The sequence below is a fragment of the Diachasmimorpha longicaudata genome, chromosome 5, assembly GCF_034640455.1.
Source record: "Diachasmimorpha longicaudata isolate KC_UGA_2023 chromosome 5, iyDiaLong2, whole genome shotgun sequence".
Classification (NCBI taxonomy): Eukaryota; Metazoa; Arthropoda; class Insecta; order Hymenoptera; family Braconidae; genus Diachasmimorpha; species Diachasmimorpha longicaudata.
In genome coordinates this window covers 6,775,323-6,799,739 of record NC_087229.1, presented here as the reverse complement: position 1 = coordinate 6,799,739, position 24,417 = coordinate 6,775,323, and the positions used below count along the sequence as shown (strand labels likewise).

The window sequence follows — 24,417 nt, the reverse complement described above, 5'->3', positions numbered from 1 at the left end:
TGTTGCAAGTCGTCCGCGTTATAGCCGCTTGAAAATCAGTTTGTAAATAAACGGGAGAGAATTAATAAAAAAAGAGGATACCAAGGTTGACAAGATAATAAATCACTATTAGATTGAGGTGAATAGCATTGCATTGATAATTCAACTAGTTATCACCAGTATCAAGTAGTTTACGTCGTATTTGAGAGGTATTTAAAAGGCAAATGAAACGGTATGAATGCCAAATAATGGAGTTGATAGTTAATAGCATTTTTTCAGGATTTTATTTCAGTGCTTGGAACAAGAGGATGGCCACGTATTTTTATCTCATTTTAATTCAAGCATTCAAACGCGTTAAATTGTAGATTAACTGATTATTTTGGTATTTGAGAGAACGGAGTAGAGGGAAAACACCAGACAATTAATGAGAGAGAAAATGTTACCATGGTTTACGAGATAATCAAACAGTAAGAGAACTCTGAAATAACGTTTGAATTGGTACTCCAAGTAGTTATCACCACTTGTTATTTCAGAATTATGAAATGTAGCTGGAGGAAATAGTTGCAATGATAATGGGTAGAATGAACAGGTAATAGAGACTATCTTGTTGTGTGTATCAGATTGCATCGTTCAATCAACTTTTTTAGAAAATACAATATATCTCCCATCACTCATATTATTGTATATTTGTTTTCCTTCCTCCGACTATTTCATTCTTTCATCTTGAACATTCATCCGCAGACGAGTGCTGTCACGTTTTATATTCTTTTTAGTATTATATTTCTTTCCCCTGAAACTCTTTCAATAAAGCCATTTCTATCAAACAGTAGGAAAAAAGTTAAAGTTTTCACTGGGAACATCGCTTGCATGAATGAAACATCCTACAAACAACTGTTGCCACTCATTTCCGTTCATCCGGTGTAGAAATTTTTTGCTTAAATTTCCGGGAATTTTCCGGAAATCATTTTCATTTCTTTAAAAAATTTTTACACCGCGATTCTGCGACCTTTTAAAGCTTCAACTTTAAGAATTCCTTCCGCACTTAACTTATAGCCAAAAGTACATAAAAATGAGGTATAATCTCGGGATAATTAAAAGTTTAGTCTTATTCCGCATAAAAGGTTTCCCGTCCAACAACGCAAATGGAGTTTTTATTTCCTCTTCCCTCCACAGAAAGAGATCGTTAAAGTCAATTGAAATTAAATGTGTCCTGTCGACCCTAGCCCCCTTCGAGCAACAATTGTGAGCAACTTTGCAATGAAAATATAACAAAATTTCATCAAAATTCATCAGAATACATCAGCTCATACTTCAAAAAATGTTTCCATCAACATTCTGTGACTTTTCAAGCCTCAAGTTCAAGTATTTCTCCCTCACCGGAATTATGGTCAAGAAGAGTTCATAAAAATGAAGCGAAATCCCGTGATAATTAGACCTTCTTCTGTTCCTTTCTTGCAAAAAAGGTGTCTGATTCACCAATATAAATGAACCTCTTACTCCCCCTGCCCCCCTTCAAATGAAGAGATCGTTAAAGTCAATTGAAATTGATTATGTTTCTTATCTCTCCCTCCCCGCTTCCCCATTTGCTAAAAAAAAGTAGAGGTATAAAAAATAGATTACCTCCGTAGAAAACTTTGAAGCAAGATTCGACGCGGTAAGTTCGGAAAACTTTGATTCACTTGAAACTAGAACATTTAAACGGGCTTGGAAACCTAGGGGGTAACCGTACTGGGCAGACGAGGTGTAGAGAGAGGATGATGAGGAAGGGAGGGGTACAAGAGGCAGAGCAAAAGATTCACTTGGAGGTTGGCTACTTTTCTACGAGTAAACTAGTCGACCTTACGGACTCCTTAACTCACTGTAAACATCCGTGGAGAGAATGGGGCACTGGATTCTCATCTTCTACGCGTAAGTGAATTTTACTTAGAGAGTTTGGGACGTTTAACCACTATCCTCGCTGTGATAGGCACTTTCATCGGGATTTACCGGACTCTTGCTGAAGTAGTTTCACTTTGGATAAAAGCTCTTTAAAAAACAATTTGATTTTTCAATCCTTTCCTTCCTCTTTTATTCATCAAATCGAGTTCAATGATTCCGTGAATATTTCTCTTTGAGTTATTCTGAAAAGTTCATCGAACAGGGGTCGTAGAAACAGAGATTATAAATACCACTAATGAGAAAATGGAATATTCTCTACATCATGGTGGGAATTTATTCCTGCAACGCTGAAATAATTTTATCAATATAATTTTAGCAATGCAATAGTTCAATTGTAATTTTGTGAAGCTACATAAAACGTTCCCAGACAGGAAATTTAATGTGAACGGAGCCTCGATTCCGGAAGATTATTAAAAAAGAAATAGTAAAAGCCCGAATAAAGATATCTCTAAAGCCATTTCATCATTTTTGAATGTAGAATTATCCCCCGTACCCCCTATCCCAACAGCGTTATAATTCATACTCCCTTGTAGCAACTGGCAAAGGGAGCGTTCACCCGGTGATAAGTGATAACAACCCTTTATTTTTTTTATTACATTTTTTTCATCACTGCCAACCAGAAATATATGGCTCTAAAGATTTGAGATTAGAATTTTACGGCTGATTCTGTTGACACTGATATAAACTCGTGATGGATTTTTTTTACGATCTCTTTTGTGATGATGATAAATAAAGAAGATGAGGGATGAGACGATTTAATTTATTTTGATGGCAGAGTAGAGAATCTCGGGTAGGTTAAAGGAGATCTTTGAAAAGGTGCATCGATGTTTGAGAAAGCCCTTAGGGTTTAACTGGGCGCTAACCAGGCACTGAAAGGGGAGAGGGTGATGGCTGATCTTGTGCCACCCCATCGTAAGCCGAGACTAAGAGGCTATTAGTTAGCTCAGGCTTGCTTGGACTAACAACGCTACTTACACCACCCTGTAGCTGACATCAACGATAGTGGACTATCCCTTTCGCCAACTACAGAGATCTTGTCTACCTGTTCTACATAATGTCCTCACAGTATGCTGGCTTTGGGGATGAAAATATGTAGTGAAGGGGAAATTGATAAGAGAAGCAACGTCTCGGGTAATACAAAGGATGGTGAAGGAGGGGGATCTTTGGAGATGTCTAATTCTTGGGATTTGTTGATGGACACGAAGAGAATTATTTCATAAAAATCATTGTTATGGGAATTAAAATTGTTAAGTGTCTTTCTCAGGCCCCAGAGTGATTATCGAGCGCCACCAACATATCTTTAAAAGTCGTGAAATATTATCACCAGCGAAAACAAAATAATCAGAAGAAAAATGTAATTTTTGCGAAACCAACTGAATTTCCATATCGGTTATCCTCAATGACACCTTAATTTCCACCTACGTAAACCCAATATCAAGCTTATAGTGCACAGTTGTGTTAGTTTAAAACTTAGTAGAATAAATCTTACGTAGGAGACGCTGACATTCACACTCACCCTCCCCATGACGAGCAGAATAACATTTCAAACTCGATTAGTAGTCTGAGCACGTACGTTATTAGCCATTCTCGTGAGAGAGTCCGGGCTGGGCTCGAGAAAGGGGTGTTGGGTTTACACGTATACCCATCAGAGTATATATCCGGAGGAAATCAAACTTCAGGGTAGAGAATCTGACGTTGAATGACCTCTCGGGTGCTTACCGATTTTATTGAATGCTTCATACTGTCCCAATACTCCACATTACACAATCTGATGCTGTTATTATTCTTATACTGATTTTATTTATCAAGAGTGAATACTATTTAGTTAAACCCTTCATTTAATAACCCACATAATTTATATCTCCAATAAAATATATATAACACAGTCAGGAAGACAATAATCTTCACCTGAACCGAAACTTGTTTATCTGAGCAATCCATTAGACTAGCAGGCCAGTTCGTCATATATCCCATGTAAATCAAACGTAAGAACATAGAATTTGACGTTAAATAACCTGGCGGGTGCTCACTGGGTTTATTGAACGCCTCATTCTGCGCCAATGTTTCACATCAAAATGTTTTATCCCTTCAAAGCCATTCCTCGTATCATCCGATATACTATTGTAACCCAAGTCCATTAAATGGATGAATAAAATAACTGTCTCGTGTTGGATGTACATCTATTCGAATAGTAAATTCAGTTTTATGGAAGTGAAATTGAAATTCTCTATGGAATTAGCTTCATCAAAGGTAAATATTTCTTTACAAAGTCTTTCAGAATTCTATATGCCATTCAATCGTTTCATCGTCGCTCCAGTAGCGTCTTATAAAAAAGTTACTTTAATTCAACTCATCAGCACATTTTTCTCCCACATCTAATGGGCATCAGATGTGAGAGTGTGAAATTTGATGATGAATAATCTACCGGGTATTTGGAAGGTTTATTGAATGTCAATACCTACTCCAATGCACCACATTAAACTGTATTATTCTCCGAAACAATCGTATTCTCCGATTCGGTCTTGCAAAGCTGTTCCTTCCAGAATCTGATGTACCATTGTAACTCAGATCCATTGAATAAGGTGACTAAAATAACTGCATCCAATGGGATGTACATCTGCTCAAGCTATAAATTCAGTTTTATGGAAATGGATCTGAAAGTCGCATGTTATGACACTACCTTGCCATCATTCTACTCTATGGAATTGGATTCATCAAGGATGGATATTACTTTGTGTCAAGCCTTTCAGTTTTCTACGTAAAATCCCTTCGTTTAAATATTCATGCATTTTATATCCTTAGAAAATTTACGTTGAAAAGCCGTAAACCGAGAAGATTAAATGTCTTGAGGTGTTAAAAATGGAAGCGCAGGTGGGAAGGGTATGCAACCCTTGGCTCCAGGTAATAGGTGATCGTAAAACCACCAAATGACACTAACACACGAGTCTCAATGTTGAATTACAGTTGGTGGATGGCCTGTGGGTAAAGACCATGCGATTCCTGACCCACGTACTTCCACAATGGTTTCGTCTATATTTTTACGAGTGTCGTACCATTTCATTTGGAATTTAATGCTGCTGTGAAAAAGAAGTAATTTCCTGTCTTTTCCATGGTCATATTTAATTTTATAGAATTTAATTTCATAACTTTCAAGACGTGATGAAATAGTGGAATAAAAGAAAATATGCAGAGAAATTTCTAGGAGAACTCATTTAAATTTGTACTGAGTTTTGTCGTTAGAATATAAAAAAAATCCTCAATGAACTTCTATTTGAGGTGCGATGAAATTTAGGTGAAATTGGTTTTATGATGAGAAAAATTTTATCATTAACAATTTCCCAAATGTAAAAAGCAATAGTTATTACTAGTTAGTAGACCGTATTACAATGAATGCAACTTGGCAGAAGCCATTTAACACCCGAGTAATTAAAAAAAAAAATCTGAGATAATTTTTTGACTACAAAAAACTCCCTCTGGATTTCGCACAATCTACTGATTTTATATCGCATCCCCCATGTGTTAACCATGAGCCAATCCTTGACAAGGGTTTCAAATCGAACGTGATTCGTTGCCTTTGGAATGCCCGGCAGACAAGAAAGAGAAGGGAAGTGAGGTCCGTTGGTTTTTTAACCCCCAGGAAGAAAAAAACCGTGGAATCCTCTTTATTTTACGATGGCAAACGTCCAAAGGCGACTCATCGTTTGGCCTTCGATGCCATGGAATTCCAAAGTTACCCTCGCTTTAGTTTTCACAGGGTCAAAGCACGTTCCAGCGAATCACATCAATATTCTACATGCTAAAGAACCTCTTTCTTACCGAGATACCGACATTTCATATGAAAATCAATGCATTCGGAATGACTACACTAAAAGAACAAGTGTCTGAAATTAAATGACTTTTTTTCTTTTTTATAACCACGTTAGAGTTATTTTCGGTTTCGTAAATTAAAATATTCAGATGTCCGTTGCAAATATTCGATGAGTTCACATATTTAAGCTCTTTTATCCTCATCATTCTTCAGATGCTCATTAAATTCACAACTTCAATGAATAACCAAAAAAGAATAAGTCGCAAAAATCGTTTTATGATCCCGTGTCTTAATAGAGCTAATATCCCGCCTTAATACCACTGTCATAAATTATTAATGGCTGAGTAATCTTCAGCTCTCTTGAATTGGGATAGAAAAACTATCTTAAATTTGATGGCTTGTAGCTCGTGCCGCCATGAAAGGTGCCGTCTACCTAACACGTCACGTTCAGACGGAAAAACGCCCTATTTTAATACCATTGATACTTCAGTTGTCCCTAGGATAACCAGTACCATAGATTTTTGTTTTTATCCAGTGATTATCGCACTTGTGATGAAATAAAGATAAGCCCGATGGGAATTGATTGGGTCTTTTTGAGCTAATGGATTTGTCGTTGAAAAGTTAAAAGAGAAAGAGGAATGAACGTACGGAGAATATAGTGCCACGTCTACTGCTGGGTTAATTCGATTTACTTGAAAACTTGTTATTGACGAACTCTCCGCAGAGATAGAATTCCCTTTGATCCGCGTCACCCAGTGAATTCTGAACATCTGAGCAATTGGAAATGCTCGAAGAGGACAGAGAGGTGAACGAAATAGAAGTGAAGTTAGAGAGAAGTGGGTACTAGGGTATCTACAGCGAATGGGAAATCGTTAAAGAGTGTTATAAAAAACGAATGAAATATTCCTGCCAACTTGGGTGAGCAAGTGGCAAATTGATTGGCAGTATTAACTTGTGGAATACCGACGAACGGAATATTGTATGTATGTGATGTTTAGATGGTGACAATAGGGAACAAAGAGTATGTTGAACAGTGGGAGAGTAGTTGGTCAATATTTGTTCTGCTTCGATTACAAGCTACAGTCAGTTGGTTCAGTGCTCTTGGTACTCATCAATTATCTCTGATATTGAGGGACAAGATTTGGGGCACAGTTTGCACAAAACTCTCGTGTCAATGTTCAGAAATTAGAGCACAATCGATAACGAGAGATTTGTTTGACATGAATCATCAGAGACAATTTAATTTTATGGAATATAATGAGCCAATTACAATTCCACTGATCAATAGTATTTCTCATGTCAATAGAATTTGTGTAAATCAATGGTGATTCTTACCCAATGCGTCAAGATGAATATCCTCCACCATTCGAATGATAATAAAAATGCACTTCACTGATAATTCCCGATTATTTTCCCATCAGTGAGTAAAATGACCTTCAGATCGACGAAACTCCATCATTTAAGTTTATGGCTTTGCAGAAAATCATTCGAAAGTAACTTATCTCAGGGGTCATTCTCACTCCCGCGGGTAATGATCAGACAGCTACTAGCTCTTGAAGTATTCTTCAAATAAGACAGTAAATCGTGGGAATGAGGAATTTGTTACTCTAGATGTAATCAGGTATTAAATGGGACACCCCATAATAGTTGTAACGAGACAAAATTTTCACATCGTCAACATTCAATTAGTCAAATTTATATATAAAATTATTTAACAGTGACTGACCTCAAGCGTTATTTTCACTTCTGCGGGTACCAATCAGACAACTGTTGTATTTTTCATTAAATTTTTTCTCTTCAAACCCCTATAACTAGTCTCAACCAAAAATCGCCCGTCAGATTACTTCACACTCAATCACTTAATACGAAGCAATTATATCGAGAGAAAATATCTGCACCCACGTGTGCACGTTACTCCCGCGATCTGAAATCAGTACAATATTGTTGACTGGGGGTTTATTTGAAATCACTAGTCACAGACAATTCAATCTTCCATATGATAAAATGTCAATTATCCTTCAATAATCAACTGTTCTTTTTATTTCAATTGAACTACCTACATAAATTATAATCATAATCAACGATCCATGTCACTACATTCTCTTGATTGTTATTCAATACTTTAAGAGGAATATCCTCTATCATTTACACAGTAGTGAATATATACTCTATAAACAATTTCCTATTCATTTTTTAACCGTGAGCGAAAGGAATATTTTTACGTCCGAAAAACTCAACCACTTGAGTATATGACTGTACAAAATTATTCGAAAGTAACTTACCTCAAACGCTATTATCACTCCCGCGTGTGCCAATCAGACAATTATTGTCTCTCTCATCAGAGTATTTTTCACACGGTAAATCTTCTTTAAAAAAAACGTCCTGCGAATTCAACATTTTCAGACTCAATGTATAATGAAAATCTCTTTACTCTGAATGACGGTATGCGAAGCAGTATCAATTAGCCATTATTTCAAACTAGATATTTTGAAAATAGTTCAACCCTCTCAAATCCCAATTTATGTTCTATGTAATCTGTAGTCGAATTTCAATGAATTTTCAACATCGTAGTAATTCTCATCATCTAATTTTTCTCATAATTGCCAATGAATGCGAAATTCAGTTCGTCAATTAAAAAGATTAAAACTAGACCGAAACCTTAGCTATAATTTTGGCATTGATTGAGGTGATGAAGGAGCTGTGAATGTTTGTATCTCATCGAGAGATATTTTAGCTGCTTGCTGAAGATCATCCATGCTCTTCCTCGTTTTTGTTGATATATCATCAAACTGACGTCGTGTTTGGGTTAAGAGCTCATCAGTTGACTTTACAGCACTATTTGCCAAACCTTTCACTTCAGTATCCAGCTTTATCACCCACTCCACAGCTTGTCGTCCCTGATAAAACGAGATATAAAACAGAAATTTAAGAGAACCATCAAAAGATAATGAAATTTTGTTGGAAAATTACTCCCACTCACCATTCCAGCATTGAAGGAAATTCTTTTTGTCAATAATTCCTCCATGTACGATGTGAGAGGAACACCTTGAACCGTTACTATTGCTTCCTGCTTGAGAAGTGTCTTTGTTTTGTCTTCTGGATGAGGAACGTACTTCAATGTCTCGTCAACTGCTATGTAGTTGCAGAATGTTAACTGTAACGGAATAATGTTACCGAGCATGAATAATCCCATCTGAAATTGTTTTGGCAGTAGAGCACATTCAATAACGGCTTGAAATGAATAAGACGATGAAATATTGTAGCTAATGAGGAATCCCGTCATAAACTGTGAAGCTTATCCCATGTTTTCGAACGACAATCAGTCGTTCTTCCTAATACTACTGATGCTTCTCGTTAACGATACTCCTGAGTTTAATCATTCCTCCAAGTTATTCTAGGACTTGATTTATTGTTGATTTGAAACAAACAAAACTTCTTTCAATGAATTTCAATGGATCACGATAAACAGAACTCGTTTGAGTAGTTATTTTTGATACCTGATGAAGTTTTTAAAAGACAGATATTTTATTTTGAATAAAACAACTAGCAAACAATGACCATCGAATCGCAAACTGAGCGAATCATTTGTTCTGTTGAAAAACAAACCTCGCGGTCAGACAGCAAATGTTTTAGTTATTCACAGTGCGGTAGAATGATCAATAGCAGCTTTCTGTATTTGAAGTTTGGGACTTGTACATCAAACAGTGCTCACTGCATCACGCGATGCCCTTTTACTGTCTTGTTAGTGCCAGATGAAGGGCTGGCCTCGCAGTATCAATTTGCGAACACGAAAGCTAATGTACATCACTTGTTTGATGTCGTTAGAACACTACTGAAATATGTCGCAGGATTTTTATAAATTCTGCAACCAATTAAGGTGAATATATTTACTAATCGACTCCATGAATTGAGAAATCCAATTATAAATAGATGGATATTCGGTAATTTATAATGAGTTGAGTTTGTTTAACGACAAAAGGGCATTTTCAATATACAATGGTTTATTCTGGGAACGAATGCAGTGTTGGGCGAATAATGAACGTTTTGTACTCACACATTTCAGGTGATATGGTATTTTCAACGGAGGTTTAGCAATGGTGTTATTACGTGCACACATTTCTATGCGACTACGAGTTTGTTGAAGGGAGTCGGAAAGGATGTATATAGGGAAGTATGGAACAATTGAATGGTAGAGAGAAGAGGATAAAGAAGAGGGAGATGATAGGACCACTGGCAATACTGCAATACGTTTCGGGGGAAAATTAACGCCCGCAGGCATTGTTGCCCAGGAAAGCGTGTAGGATGCGGCGTGCCGGTGAGTACCCCGCAACGACGCCATATTAGCAATCAGTGAAGCCAACTGTGTTACTCTCTCTGTCTCTCTCACCCACACATCTTCTATCCCACTTACTTCCGTGGTTTTTATCTCTTGGATTTCTCACCCGCGTATTTTCATTCTCGAGTAGTTTTCTTCGATTTCAGGAACGGGTGGGACGAGCTGACAAGCTCAGTTACTTTAATTGGGTACTTTTCGGGAGATGGGAGGAACATTGTCTAATGTAGTCAAGGGTTTTTTGTTGATAATTTGGGTCACTGCGTAAGTGGGGAGTCGTAATGGCGTTAATGAAACCGCGACATTGCAAATGTCATCTTTTTTGCTAATTTTGTGCTCTTCAATTGTCCGGTAAAGTTTATGGTAAACTGTTTAGAAGTTGTTCATGATTAACATTTCCAGAACATTTTTAAAGAACTTGTTTAATTCCGTAAGATGTGAGAGAAAAAAATGACACATTATTCTGAATTTTTCAGGAATTCCTGAAAATATTCTCAGTGTTAATAATTTTAGAAGAATTAGATAAAATTCAAGGGAATATTTCATTGAGTATTTTTGAAAGCATTGAGTATTTTTGAAACATATTTGGAACGTCATCATTTTTATAAACCGTTCATTAAGAACATTACGCTGATTTTCTGTCGCAGTTCCAATCTGTTATTAATAAAAAAAACAGCCATATATATTTCAATCAGCTATACAAACAGCATCCAATCCTTCTGCTCTTATAATTTTTGTTAATCCAGAAATGGTTTTCCCCGGAATTTTCCGGTTATGAAAAACTGTAATCAAATAATTTTTATCAACGCAAAATATGGAATTACTTCACGTGAGCAATTCAATTTATTCATTCATTTCTCATTCCCTCAAACGATAAAATACGAGCTAGACGCAATTAATCCACTAAAAAGAGAGCGATACGGCATTCATAATAAATTTCAATCGCGAAACAAATATTTTTCATTAATCGCCAAAATTATTGGATTTTCTCTCACGAGAAAAACAGAGCCTCGGAATATCTCTGATGATATCAGCCACCTCTCCAACGAAAGCAGCTGACAGTTATGGGTTGGAAAACGATATGAGCTAGGCATAATTGAACGTCGGTTAAACCGCGGCAGTTAATTGGCAGAAGTGTAATTAGCTGAATTTGAAATGGCACTGCGGAATAGTGGGTGGTATGTGCGGGAGATTAATACCCAAATTGGGAAATGAGAAAATTATTTCGGGTTGAACCGATACCGGATGAAATAACGTATGAACCTGATATGCGATTTAGAGATACGGCATCATTGAATCGAATTGAATTTGACATTCGGAGAGATAAGATCGTGAGATGAAACTCCAGGAGAAATGATTCAGTGCAGTCGAGAACATAATTTCCCTGAATTTACTGTTATTGATTTCCTGTTCCTTGGGAAGTCAAATAAGTTGAAGAGTCCCATCTTAAAGATATTCATCAGACCCGAGGTAGCAATTAAGAAAATGTCATCTTTCAACCCCCATCAGCGCTACACAAATTTTCATGTCATCCAAATGTATCATTCGTTCGAATGCAATACCACCCATAATGACCAAACAAATATCTTGTTTCCTCTATACCTCTTCCTCTTTTGTAATCACCACTTCCGGTACTACACTGTGGTGTCAAATGGCCCCACGTTGCTCGTGTAACTTCGCGTCGTTAAGAACACGACGACTGGGGTGGAAGGTGGCGACTGAAGTATTCTAGGTAATTCCTGCCTCCCCCCGTTCACGCAAACCCTTGTCTTTTTCCCTCATTCACATTGTTAAACATATACACGTACATACACCAAGAATACGAGGGGGATGAACCGCGCACGAAGAAATGAGTGTGCAAAAACGCCCCCAGAGATATTCCAAGGCGGACACAAGGGGAGAACCAGAAACGATAATTATCGACGGAAAAGTGAGAACACGATGGAGATAGCCTTATGGATGTCGTTACTTCTGGCAAAACACCTCCAGAGGGGTTGAAGTAATACCCATGAAAAAGGAAAATCTCAATACTGAAGTATCCCTCGTCTTTACTATGGGGTGGTCATTATTTAAATGAATACTTAAATCTAACAATTTTTTTTAAATTTAAATGTTTAGATGGATTTCTTTTCCAAACGTGGATTTCATTTTTTTTTATTGCTGCAACTCATTTCAACTTCAATTAACTTTATCTCCGAATTCAAAACTGACGTAGAACATTTTTTTTAGAATAATCTGCTACTGATTCTCGGGATTTTATTGGTGGGGGTGTGAATACATTAATTATGCCATCACGAATTATCGTTACAAATTATCGCGATCTGTACAATCTTCTCTCTATCACGTGATGCAATAATTGTGTGTTATCAACCGTTCCCATTTAACCCTTGTATTTATTTTTAATTCCCCTTTCCCCCTCCCCATGGCTCCCTCCCAGGGGTGCATTGCGCACTAGTTTTCGTAGGACCTACGTTAGCGACACGGTACCTGCATCGGTTAATTGAAAATTTTTCTCATCGTCAGAGTGGTGAGCAACACCCGCACCCCACTCCCACTGTTTGCGCAATTCAAACGCGAGGGATACATTCGACCCCCTCCCTCCCCCCTCGCAACCCCTTTTCGCCTATCACGATGCTTTCGACACTCGTATTCCAGGCGTTTGCTTTTAATTTAACGGACTACGAGTTTATAGTGCATACACACAAGAATCTCAAACAGAGGATGAAAGAAAAAAAAAATGATAGAATAACCATTTTTAATGGTAGGATTTACCAGTGAAATCATTAAATTTTGCTATCGGCATTTCATTGGATATTAACAAGCGGAGCGAAGTTGAATTTGAATCGTTCATTGCAAGTATTCATCATGAATTATTGCTCCAAAGTCATTCTATCAGAAATATAATAGTATTCAAGTAGTTTGGTTGGAACAAATATTTCCCATGAATTCCTATCAAAATTTGTTCGATGGAAAACACAAATGGTTGATTGATCGAATTTTTTAATTCACTGGCACCACTAGTGCTCACACACTTCCAGGGCACATTTTTTTGTGTAAAATGTAACATGACCAATGAGGACTATATCCACCTGTATCACCTGTTAAATCTTGTGACAAAATCATTAATAAAAAATTGCGTTTGAAATTAAAAGTACCTTCGAATATATCTAACGGTAGTTCATCGGATAAATATTATTATCATTTTAATAAAAAATCGATGAAAAAAGCAGTTTGACACAGTGGTTGCATTCCTTGCTTCACAGACTGGCAATAAAAAAAATACCCAAATTAATTTGATTATATCGGCGTTTTGGAGTGCACATTCCAGTTACAACCACATTGTGAACCGTGAATAGCACTGAAAGTTCGTACGGTTTGTCATAAAAATTGTCATGTCATTCAATCTTGCAATCTTCCATTGACAATTCCGTATTGAATTTTAAAAAATCGATACAACCCATATTTTACAGTCGCGAATTTCTAGTGCCACCTCGAATTCCAAAATAATATTTTGAAAAGTGTAGAAGCAAATTACAATTCCGTCAAAATGCCATTCACCCCTGCTAATACGATATCTCCCTCTGCTCAATTTATTGAAGAGCCTACGAGGATTGCATTCGACATCCTCTACACGATTTAGGCTATTCACCTGGGTCTATTCAACTACCGCAGCCAAGCCACTCGACGGTAACGGGTTCCTCTTACGCACAAACGCCCAGGAGTTCAGGGGGTTTTCGAGGGATTCGAACGGGGTTATTTCACCCCAGCGAGGCATTGCATGCCACCTCCTGCAAAATAGCATAACGAACCAGTGCGTAATTACATCCCTTGGGTACATCTCTACCTCCACCAATCCTCCAATAAAATACCAAATGTGATTAATTGGATTTCGTAAAAATAAAAAAATAATAAAAAATATCCCAAAAACACGAAATAGGTTTTCCCCATTTTTCATTACACTCAGACAGCTCGGCCTCGGCCTCTGCGTTTCAATCTACCATAGAAAGATGCAAAAAAAAAGGGAAAATAAAAAAAATGCAATCGGGTTTCATTTTTTCCACTCTGTGTCGTTTTTGTGTAATTTTTTTTTTTATTTTCAACGCGGATGAAATGAATATCCCAGGCACGAGCTGTGGTTTTTCTCGTGTTACCCAACGCCTGCAATTTGTTGTTTTTATGATTTAGCAAAGCCTAGATCATAATTCAGTGCTGTTGGAGGGTGTGCGAGGGTTAAAGTGGGGAGGGAGAGAGAGAGAACAGCCAAAAACGTCTGTGTGCAGTCACCCGGGCAACAGTGGCTTCACAGCATATACACGGAGCTTGTACCTCGGCTCTCCATCAACGCTCGGTCCACAGGGAGTCGACGTTCAGCCACTAGAACGTTTCCCTATATCTATCACAAACCCCCAAATGTATAGCCGATGCGGCGCATCTCTATTATTAATTTCCATTTCCAAAAAAACGAGAAACACGCAAAAATTCCATTTACCATGATCCATAAAAGCACTCGAAATAAACGGAAAAAGAGAAACAATGCGACTCAATTATGCAGATGTAGAGCCGTAAAAACGTGAGAATATTTTTTAGAGCCTCTAATTATTCGTATTTGATGAAAGTGATTTTTTTTTTCTGTAATTCGTGGGACATTCTCCTGACGACCTTTGATCTTTCTGCTTTTCCGTGAACGAATAAAAAAACAATTTTCGTGGGATTGAGGGTGCAATGAAATCGATGAAAATATTGGCGAGAACGATTGGCTTTTCTCAGTAATTTATGATGAACAGAATGAGTTTCGTGAAATTCAATTTATCGACAATATTACGAACTGACGATTAGAATAAAATGTGGAAAACGTAAAAATGCCGGCTTTGACTGAGTCCCCATAAAATTTTCCGATTTTCACTGACAATTCGTGTGAGATTCGAAGGTATTTAAACAAAAAAATGTACTACTCCAACCCCCAGGTGTCTTTGATTGACCTGAACTTTTCATCCCCCACATGCCAATAATTCTCCCTTCCGGCCAATCCCCGAAGTGTCGTAAAGCCGCGATAAAATTTTCACTTCCATCAACAACTCTTTGACGATTTTTATTTCACCCCTCACCATTTCCCATTCCCGAAAAAGCCTCGAAAAAAAAAAAACATTTTTCCCGTGACGAGGTGATCGAATGTGTGAATAGACGATTCACCGGTCATTCCCGTGCTCTTTTCCAACAGCAAAACAGAGTAAGAAGAAAAAATTCCAAAAATAGAATACGCAAGAGTTTTAAAAAAAAGTGGAATAAATATTGCGGGCTCCGGTTTTTTTAATCTTTTTTCGTTGAAAAACTCGAATGCATCCGGTGTTACGTGGAAAAGCCGATTGTATACACAATGGTGAGTATCATACAATTTTAAGGTACAAGTGGAATAGAGAAATGAGAGAGTGGGAGTGAGGGGAGGTTAAATTGCTAAGAGATATTTGCCTCCGGGGGATTCGAACCGGTGGTGTGGGCAACGACCCGAGGCCTGAAGCTAGGGCTTATGTAGAATACATCGGAAACGCGATAGAGACCAGGGAAAGGGCGCACGCGCGCTCATGGATAAAACAGCCGAAAACCTTTTTCCCCTGTCCTTGTCCATCCACCACCACTCTCCCGCCCCTTCCTCGCCCTTCCTCGTCCTCATCTCGCTTTTAACCCTCTGACATGACCCGTGGGAATCGTTCAATTTTAGATTAAGCCGCAGGATGTAGAGGAAGGTCGTGGAATTGCCCGCGAGATCTTTTACCAAGGGGCCCTCTGGAAAACCATACACATATTCCAACCCCCGTTTGGTAGGGTAGAAAGGTTGTAACACATATATCCCTCTGGCGACTCGTTTCGTTTTATATGACCTCGGCTGGCACAGTGGCTTATAAATGCGTTGATACAACAAAAGGTTTTAAGTGTTACTGTTTTGGTGTATTACATACTGTTGAGGGGTTATCCTTGGAATGATGGTTGGAAAGGGAGGAAACGGGGTATTGAAAAGAGATCGAACGTTGGAAAGGGTGGGGGGGAACATTCACATGAGTTTATGGATATTGAATTATTGCAATAATGAGGAAAATGTTGAGCGTTTATGTTGGGAATTTAATGCCCCATAAAAAGGTGTCGTACCATACGATAATTGAACGATGAGGCAATTGCTGAACAACAAAGGAAATACTCAAAGTATTTCATGAAGAATATACGAAATTTGATACAACAAAATTTAGCCGAAAATTTCGAACAATGTGTTCTTCAATAGGGAGAAAACGGTTCACCCCACGTAAACGATGAAAGACCCCAGGGAAAGAATCATCTCCCCTCCCCCTACACACAAATAAAAAGCTGCATAAAAATAACATCTATGAAATCTCATCCAGCGAATCAGAAACTCGATGCTATAGAGTCACAGTGTCGATAAATGGCAAAGATCTACCCGTAACGGCTTTTCCCAGTGGCTCGGATAGGGTACCTTCCCACGTGGTTCTTTTTACCCTTATTTTTTGCCACCCCTTTCCCCACATCCCACCCTCTCTACTCCTTATTTTTCATTTCTCAAGGCACCTGAGGATCGTCCATCATTGCCCTTAATGCATCGAGCGTCTTACTTCAGCCTCACCGTACCTCGTGTTTTCCCCTGAATCCTTCAACAATACCCTCTCTGGTAACCTTACACACCATATTCACACGACTTTCATATTCTAATGTCGAACTGGTTTGTATCAAGTGGGGTAATGGACGCATCAATAACCCATCATATCGATTTCTCCTCAAAACGTGAGCTGATTCTGATCATCCGGTAGTTTACATCAATGAAGAGTAAAATTTATGATTAATGTGAAGTACAGAGAATCCAAGATAACTGCAGCTGAGCGAATCAGTGCAGACAAGAATCTAGAAGAACGAAAAATAAATAAATAAATAAATAAAAAAGAAAGAGCAACTTAATTTCATAACACGCCCCGAGAAATGTCAGTCTGCGACACATTTCTATTTTTACGTTCAGTATCTCAATTTTTTTTTCCCCCACATCCTTTATTTTCTCCACCTGTATGACTGCAATGTTATATAGAGAAAAAAACGTCCAAGTGCAGTACCGCAGAGGTACCCCACTGAATCCAGGATTTAGATAAATCGTACGATCTGGGTTTTGTACGTGCACGTCATTCCAAGAACGCAGAGACGACAGGTAATTTTTCTGCTACCTACCGAAGACTCTGGGTACTGCAGTTGCAATTTCGCACGGTTATTTGTGAAAAAAAAAAAGAGACACGGGGTGGAGGGAAAAAAAGGCAATTGAAAAGGAAAAACCCGGAAACAAAACTAATTTCGAGTCAAGATAAAATTCCATTTGTCGTTGTGTCAAAAAATAAACTCGTTCAAAGATGCAGAGATGACATTGTAAAGAGGGTGAATCTATTGTAACTGGCAGAGGGTGAGTGGGATCTCAATGGTCCACAAGTATTCAGTATAGACGTGTGTGTGGGGGGATCAAAGAGTCAATTGTAAATCCAGTCATCTGATTTTCCAAATGTGTATTAATTTTCAAGGAGTGGTTAAATTGCCATGCAGTGTCCACTTGTTCCATTGTATTTAGTGATTCTGGGATGTGCGAAAAAATTGACGAGGAGATTTGAAGCGGAAAAATTACCAGAAATTAATTGCGAATCGGGATAAAATTCCATTCGTCAGTGTATTAAAAAATAAAGCTCTGTAGAAATGTGAAGAGAGAAAAAAAAGACTTCAATTTTCGCTACGCAATTACAAACTGTCTCGCTTAAAGTATCCTCAAATTGTACTGAATTGGCAATTAATTAAAAACATATTCACCTCCATTTTCATTACCTCGTCTCATATTTATGTAATAACTGAAGTGCGTTACAGTTTTCATTTATCCTTTCATTCACTTTCAAATTTTTCAGAGACAAAGCACAGGGGACAAACAATACTGAAGCAAAACAAATTCTCAGTCAGGATAAAATTCCATTTGTCGTTGTGTCAAAAAATAAACTCGTATAGAAATGTAGAGATGGAGAGACGAAGAGGACAAAACAACTGTAACTGAAAATGTCAACGGGAGAATCCGCAACAGTTGAGCATTGACGCACATAATTCAATTTTCGAAACGAAGTTACAAAGTATGCCATATGGCATGAAATGCCAAAGATAGCATGGAATTGTATTCAATTGTATTGAATATTTACTCAACAACAATTTTCTTTTTTTCTTTTATGGAGTTAACAATTTTATATGCGAAACTATGACGTGACAAAAGTTGTCGAGCATAAAAAAACGGGGAACAGAATTAGAGAAGGCAACTGCCAGAAAAAAATAGAAAATAAAACAACGTCCCAGGAAAAATAAAATTTCATTTATCATTCTGTCAAAAAATAAACTGGTCTCGAGATGTAGAGATGATGAAGGGATAAAGAGGATAAAACAAACTGTAACTGAAAATGTCAGGGTGATAGTACAGAAGAGTTGAACATTGACATACACACAATTTAGTTTTTGAGACGAAATTACAAACTGTCTCCCATCACGTGATATTGTGTATTGAAACTGTTTTAGTACCACGAGGATATGTGTTTGATAATCGATTTTGTGGTGCAATAGTTTTGCCCCAGGGTTATGAGATACGAGGCCACAAGCTGATCGAGAGACGTTGCTCGTTTGATATCCCGTTGGCAAGCGGATCACGAGCTTCATAATCCCAAACGCGAGTTGAGATCAAAATAGGTACCTTTGAGAGGTATATGGAAAGAGAGAGAGAGAGAGAGAGAGACAGAGGGGGGGGGAGTAAAGCGTGGTTGAGTGTTAAAGGGAAGTAAAAGGGAGCACTATGTCGAGAGCTTTACTTGCAATTTCGCTTTGGAGATACAGGGTGAATGGTCAATAGTAACTTGACCCATGTCGTTGGTAGATGGAAAATGCAATAATGCGGAATGGCTCTGTCAGACATTCGCTTTCATCACGCTCGTTTATACATTTGCTAATACGAAAGACTTACATAACAATAATACCTACTGTAAGATTTGAGACTGTTGAGTAGTAATTTTTAGCGAAAGAACTGCCGCAATTTAAAACGAAAGATTAACAAATTCCCGATTCTACCGTAACTTTAGGAATATCCTTACGTAGATCAGACTCATTTTCTATAGTTTCCCTAGAATATTTCAACTAAATTTGGTCTGACTATTGCATTATTTAAAAATTTTTGCAATGCCCTTAGACGACCCTGTAGACTGCAAATAAATCGCCTATTACCCGTTTACGCTTAATTTTGAAATTCAATTTCCCATGTGTTTTAGTTCAAATGTTTTAATATGAAAGTAGAAAATTAGATTTTTTACGTGAACTGCGAGAATAATCCAAGTTAATACTAGTCGTTATATTTTCAAAGGATCTATCTGAGCGTAACAAAGATACCGATTTTTTCATAGATCTTTCCGATAGCGACCATTCATCTTTATGAATAATCGTCTCTATAAGTGGATCTAAAAAAGACGTGGAAAGGTAAAATCGACTCAGCGTATTTCACTCCTCTCTTGATTTATCATACAAACGAAGTACACTTCAGTTAAATTGATCCAAGCTTTACGACGCATTTCCACCGCTTTGACCATCAAAAAATAAAGCCCAAGAATGTAATTCTTCCCACTTGAATATCCACCTTATCAAGAAATCCCCGATATAATGTAATTATATTCTTAATAGACTCAGCTTACTCACATTTCTCGTCTTTAGCACCATTTCTTTATTACCAGGATTCACTTCACTCCTTTCACTGGCGTAACACTCCTTAGCGTGCCCAATTAGCTGAAATAAGACGAACAATTCAATTAAAATACAATTACAAAATCCAGTTATAAGAATCGTCGGAAAGTTCATCCGCGAGCGCTTAAAGTTTTAATATATCATGGGCTTTCGAATGAGGAGAAAAGCTTATTTTCAATCGACAAAATGTATTTGTCCGAGTGACAATTCCGAAGAATTGAGTGAAACACGTTGGACGTAACTACCATGTAAATTCCAGAATTAGCATGAATAATGGCGACGACCCCCCCTCCCCCTCCAAACCCTTCTTTATTCTGAGAAAGACGCTAATTGGGGACCCACTTAAAGTGCTCGTAAATTATTGTTCTACCGTTTAATTATGTATATTCTAATTACAAGCTCGAAACGGATCAACGTCAAATGCTTAATTAAAGCCCACTCGAGGTCCTCCCATTACTTTTTCTCCCCCCATTCCCCCTAGCTTTCTCTCTTCATTGTGGTTAACAACCGACTCAAATGCGCATAGACTCCATGAGAAAAAAAAAATAATAAATTCAATTTATTTGAAACCCTCTAGTTTTCCGGATTTTTCATGCTCTCATTGTGATCCTCCAACGAAAAATTGCTAGTGAAGTGGAACATAATGACCATTACACTTTGTTCTACAGGAATGGAAAAAAATTGAGGGTAAAAATTTCGTTGAAAAACTTTGTAATTAGTTCTCGGAAAAATTTTTTTTCTCCTTGAGTACTTGAAAAGTTTCTGATTAAACAAAGGGCGGTTTTTAATAGCAGAGGGGTAGAAAGAGGAAGATGATACCTCTGAGTTAAAGTGGGGGGGAATGAAAGGATTTCACTTTGAATAGACCGGAAGGGAAAAAAATTTCATGATTAAAACAGGAAAAGAAACCATGATTTTTTTGTTTCTGTGAAAAACCTAAATGTTTTTCTTCTATTTCCAATGGATTTTTTTAACCGACATGTGGTAATGCCTACACCAGCTCATGTACCACCTCTTGAATGCTGCGCTCCTGGAGCTTCACATCTCTGTTTTCATTTTTTTTTATTCAATTTTTTTAGGATTGCAACTGCCAGGTAAGAGGCTTTTCGCCTGTAAATGAAGAGGGTTGAAATGAGAGTTTGAAATCCTTTGGAACAATTTCAGAGAAAAATGCTAATGGAGAAATTTGTCTGCGAAAGTTTTTTCTTCTATTGGAAATTTGAAAGGACTAAGACTACAATTTTTTATTAGTTTAATTTTGAGAAGTAATAGGAACAGCTATTGCACTATCTAAAATTATGTTTATTATACTGACATATTCCTCCTCAATTTTGTGTTTCGTTACAACAGAGAACACAAGAACAACAATTGAAGTGTTCCCCTAGACAATAGCGTTTCTGCGTCCGATTACTAAAATTTGTAGTAATGACCAAGTCAATAACATTTATTGAATTGAACTACAAGTTGTATCTAGCAACGCAAATGTAGTTTTGAGTGGAAACAGCCGAGCATTACTCGTGTTTCTCCTCAAGGGAGGCCGTGGTCCCAAAGGATAAATAAATCGTTTTCCATCTGCCTATCCTACATGTCTGCTGCTGATGGAAACAGTTCAGAATATTTCTAAAAAATTGAGAAAGAATATTTTTTATAAAAGCAAGAAAACACTGTATTCCACCGGTGCTTTTGTAATATACGCCCTTTTTTTCTGTTCTTGAAGTTAGGCTTGGAAAGTCGCCAACCATGCTCTCATTATGAAAGTTCATGTAGCCGATGCTGTTTTGTAATTTCCCTGGCGTATCTCACAGCTTTAACGCCCACCCATCTCCTTCATTCTCCCTCCCTCCTTCATCCACCCTGAAACCCTTCCATCTTCAACTACGGTTCTTGTCCCGCGAGACTTTAACGAAAGTTTCGAATATCCGGCTCTGGGCCATCGTCCTAACTCCCTTACTAATTCAAGCTTCTTCTTTTTTTGTTTATGGAAAACTTTGTTAGAGGGGGGAAAAACCGAGCGACTATGGTGTTGCACGTAAAATATGTACGCAGAGTTTGGTATTCTCTTGGATTAAAAACAAGTTAAGATGTGGGGAGGGTAGTACAGGAAAAAACATTTGCTAATTAAGTTTTCTTCGGGAGTGCAGCACATAGAAATGTCCAGAGAATTTTCTCAATCAGGAAAAACTTACAAATCATTGTCTATCTACATCACAAGATTGACTCGCCTTTTTTCGTGCATTACCTTTCTCAATTGTTTAGGAGAAAACTTGAACTCTTTACAAATTATCAAATGAATCATTGTTCCTTCTATAAAATTTAATGGCGCCTCCCTACAGCTATTTGTCCAGTCATTCCTCTTGAGTTGAATAGAGATAAATGAAAGAAACATTTGCTAATTAAGTTGTCTTTGATGTTGCTGTACATAAAACTGTCCAATGAATTTTCTCAAACTGTGAAAATGAACTAATTATTACGCGTTTACGTCATAGACTTGACTTTTCCTTTTTCTTTGAATTACTTTTTTTAATTGTTAGGAGAACATTTGAACTTTTCACAAATGATCAAATACTGTGTACCTCTCATTATTAATTATATAATGAATTAATAATGAGTGACCAATTCCAATATTCACGGAATTAACCCACCGGAGGAATCGAGAAAACTTCGAGTGTTTTTCAGACGTGACCTTCCTAAATCCACGTGATGGTAGTGAGAGGTCGTTCAAGGGAGCTCAACTAACTTAACCTGTTAGATTCTATTCTGACTGACTCAATGAATAAATATTCTCAGTTGTTTTTCCCAAAAAACACGAGGCCAACGCCCGAAATTCTTCACAGATCGTCGATTAATCATTAAATAGTGATTTTTATCTCTATGTTTTGTCAATCCTCCATCCCGGCAGAGGACACAAACCAATGCTCGGAAATTATAAACCTGTTCTTGCATAAATCATCCCCAACTTACAGAATTATTTAATTCACGAGCTATTTGTAATTAAACAGTACCAATGATGAATGCTTAACGATCCACATAATTACATTTATAATTGCACAATTAATGGACAATTAATGATCCCTCAAATAAATTTTAATGCACCCATTTTCATTCGCTCATTCATCAACAATTTCAATTTCAAATCAGACAAACGACTCTATCTATTTCCTGTGTCCACTCCCTCCCGTGAATAGTAGGCACGTGCCAATGCTGTCAAAGTCCACGACAGCCTTGTGTAAGTCTTACGCACGTCATCACGAACTCAAATCATTAATAAGTTCCTCTATCATGGGTAATGAAAAATAGAGAATGATGAACCATTGCTATGATTGAATTCACGATAAATAGATAGTGAATTGTTAATGAATGAGGAGTCTTTATAAAATGCAATATAAAAAATTCATCTCCATTGACTCATTCATTCCTTCAATCGTCGGCGATTTTGCAAAAAAACACTCGTGCTGTGTCAATACCCCACCAATGAGTGCGTGCCATTAATTTCAAATACAGTCTCATAAATTTTATCACAAATCACAATCATCAATAACTTCATGAATTGTATGCAACTAAAAATTAAAATTACTGAATGAACAATAATTCACGTAATTAAATGCTTAACATATTGACAATCCAGATGAATTTCGATTTACAACTCATTTCCATTCATTTATTAATTCCCTCGACTGTCAAACGATTGGAAGAAAAAAATGTGAGACTGCTCTCTGTCAATTTATTACCCCCAACAGTGGCTACTTGCCAAAGCTCCCAAAGTCCAATAGCCTTATGTAATCCATGCCAAATGCACACTAGTAATGAATGTCCCAATTGTGTACAATAACACCAATTAAGTGTCACGAATCCAACCCACTCATGCTATCAAGTTCAACATCAATTATTTACTCAACTACAGAGCCCAATGTCAAGATCAATGTTTAGTCCTGACAATCTGCCTCCCAAGGTCAATGGAATCATTTATTTTTGCTAAACTCACCGCTTGTGCCCAGCTCGGAAATTTGAATTCACTGACGACAAGTCTATGCGTGTGCAAAACCCCATCAACAACTTTTCTGTCAATGACATCAGTCCCCAGGACAGCAGTATTCATGGGATTGGGGTATTTACGAAGTGCAGCCTGAGCAACTGTCTCCCATGGATGACTAAACCACAAAAATTACAATTTACATCTCAATTTCATCGTCAAAAAAGAAAGCGTGAGGATATTAGAGGTTAGGAATAAAAGGAGCCCTCAAATCGAGAATAAACTCACTTGAAAACATGCTCATATGTCCAGATTTTCATTCTTGAGGTTTATCAAAATTTTTCCCTTGCTCAAACTACAATTTTTAAAGATAATAACCAAGATATTAGCCACAAAACTGCTCTGTACGTCAAGTCGCTTGGGAGAGCTGATGTAAGAGAACAAGGAGAAGGTTTCGTGGTGTGACGGCGGGAATACTGTGTCTCTCTGTCGGCCATTACCTGCACCATCATGGGGGGGGGGGGGTTCCGTTTGTACTTTCTCAACTGTACAAATGATCAACTGTACAGAGAATTTTTAAACGTTGAGAGCACCGGTGTGCAA

At 37.5% G+C, this 24,417-nt stretch overlaps 1 protein-coding gene across 1 annotated transcript; it reads right to left on the bottom strand.

Annotated features, from left to right (window-relative positions):
• Positions 1 to 7,715: 7,715 nt before the first annotated feature.
• Positions 7,716 to 24,288, bottom strand: LOC135162129 (protein slowmo). Its single transcript, XM_064120300.1, has 5 exons — positions 24,103 to 24,288; positions 23,827 to 23,992; positions 19,800 to 19,886; positions 8,706 to 8,879; positions 7,716 to 8,622 (listed from the first exon to the last, which is right to left on the bottom strand). The coding sequence occupies exons 1-5, from the start codon at positions 24,132 to 24,134 to the stop codon at positions 8,389 to 8,391; spliced, it is 693 nt and encodes a 230-aa protein (XP_063976370.1). The 5' UTR covers positions 24,135 to 24,288; the 3' UTR covers positions 7,716 to 8,388.
• Positions 24,289 to 24,417: the final 129 nt, after the last annotated feature.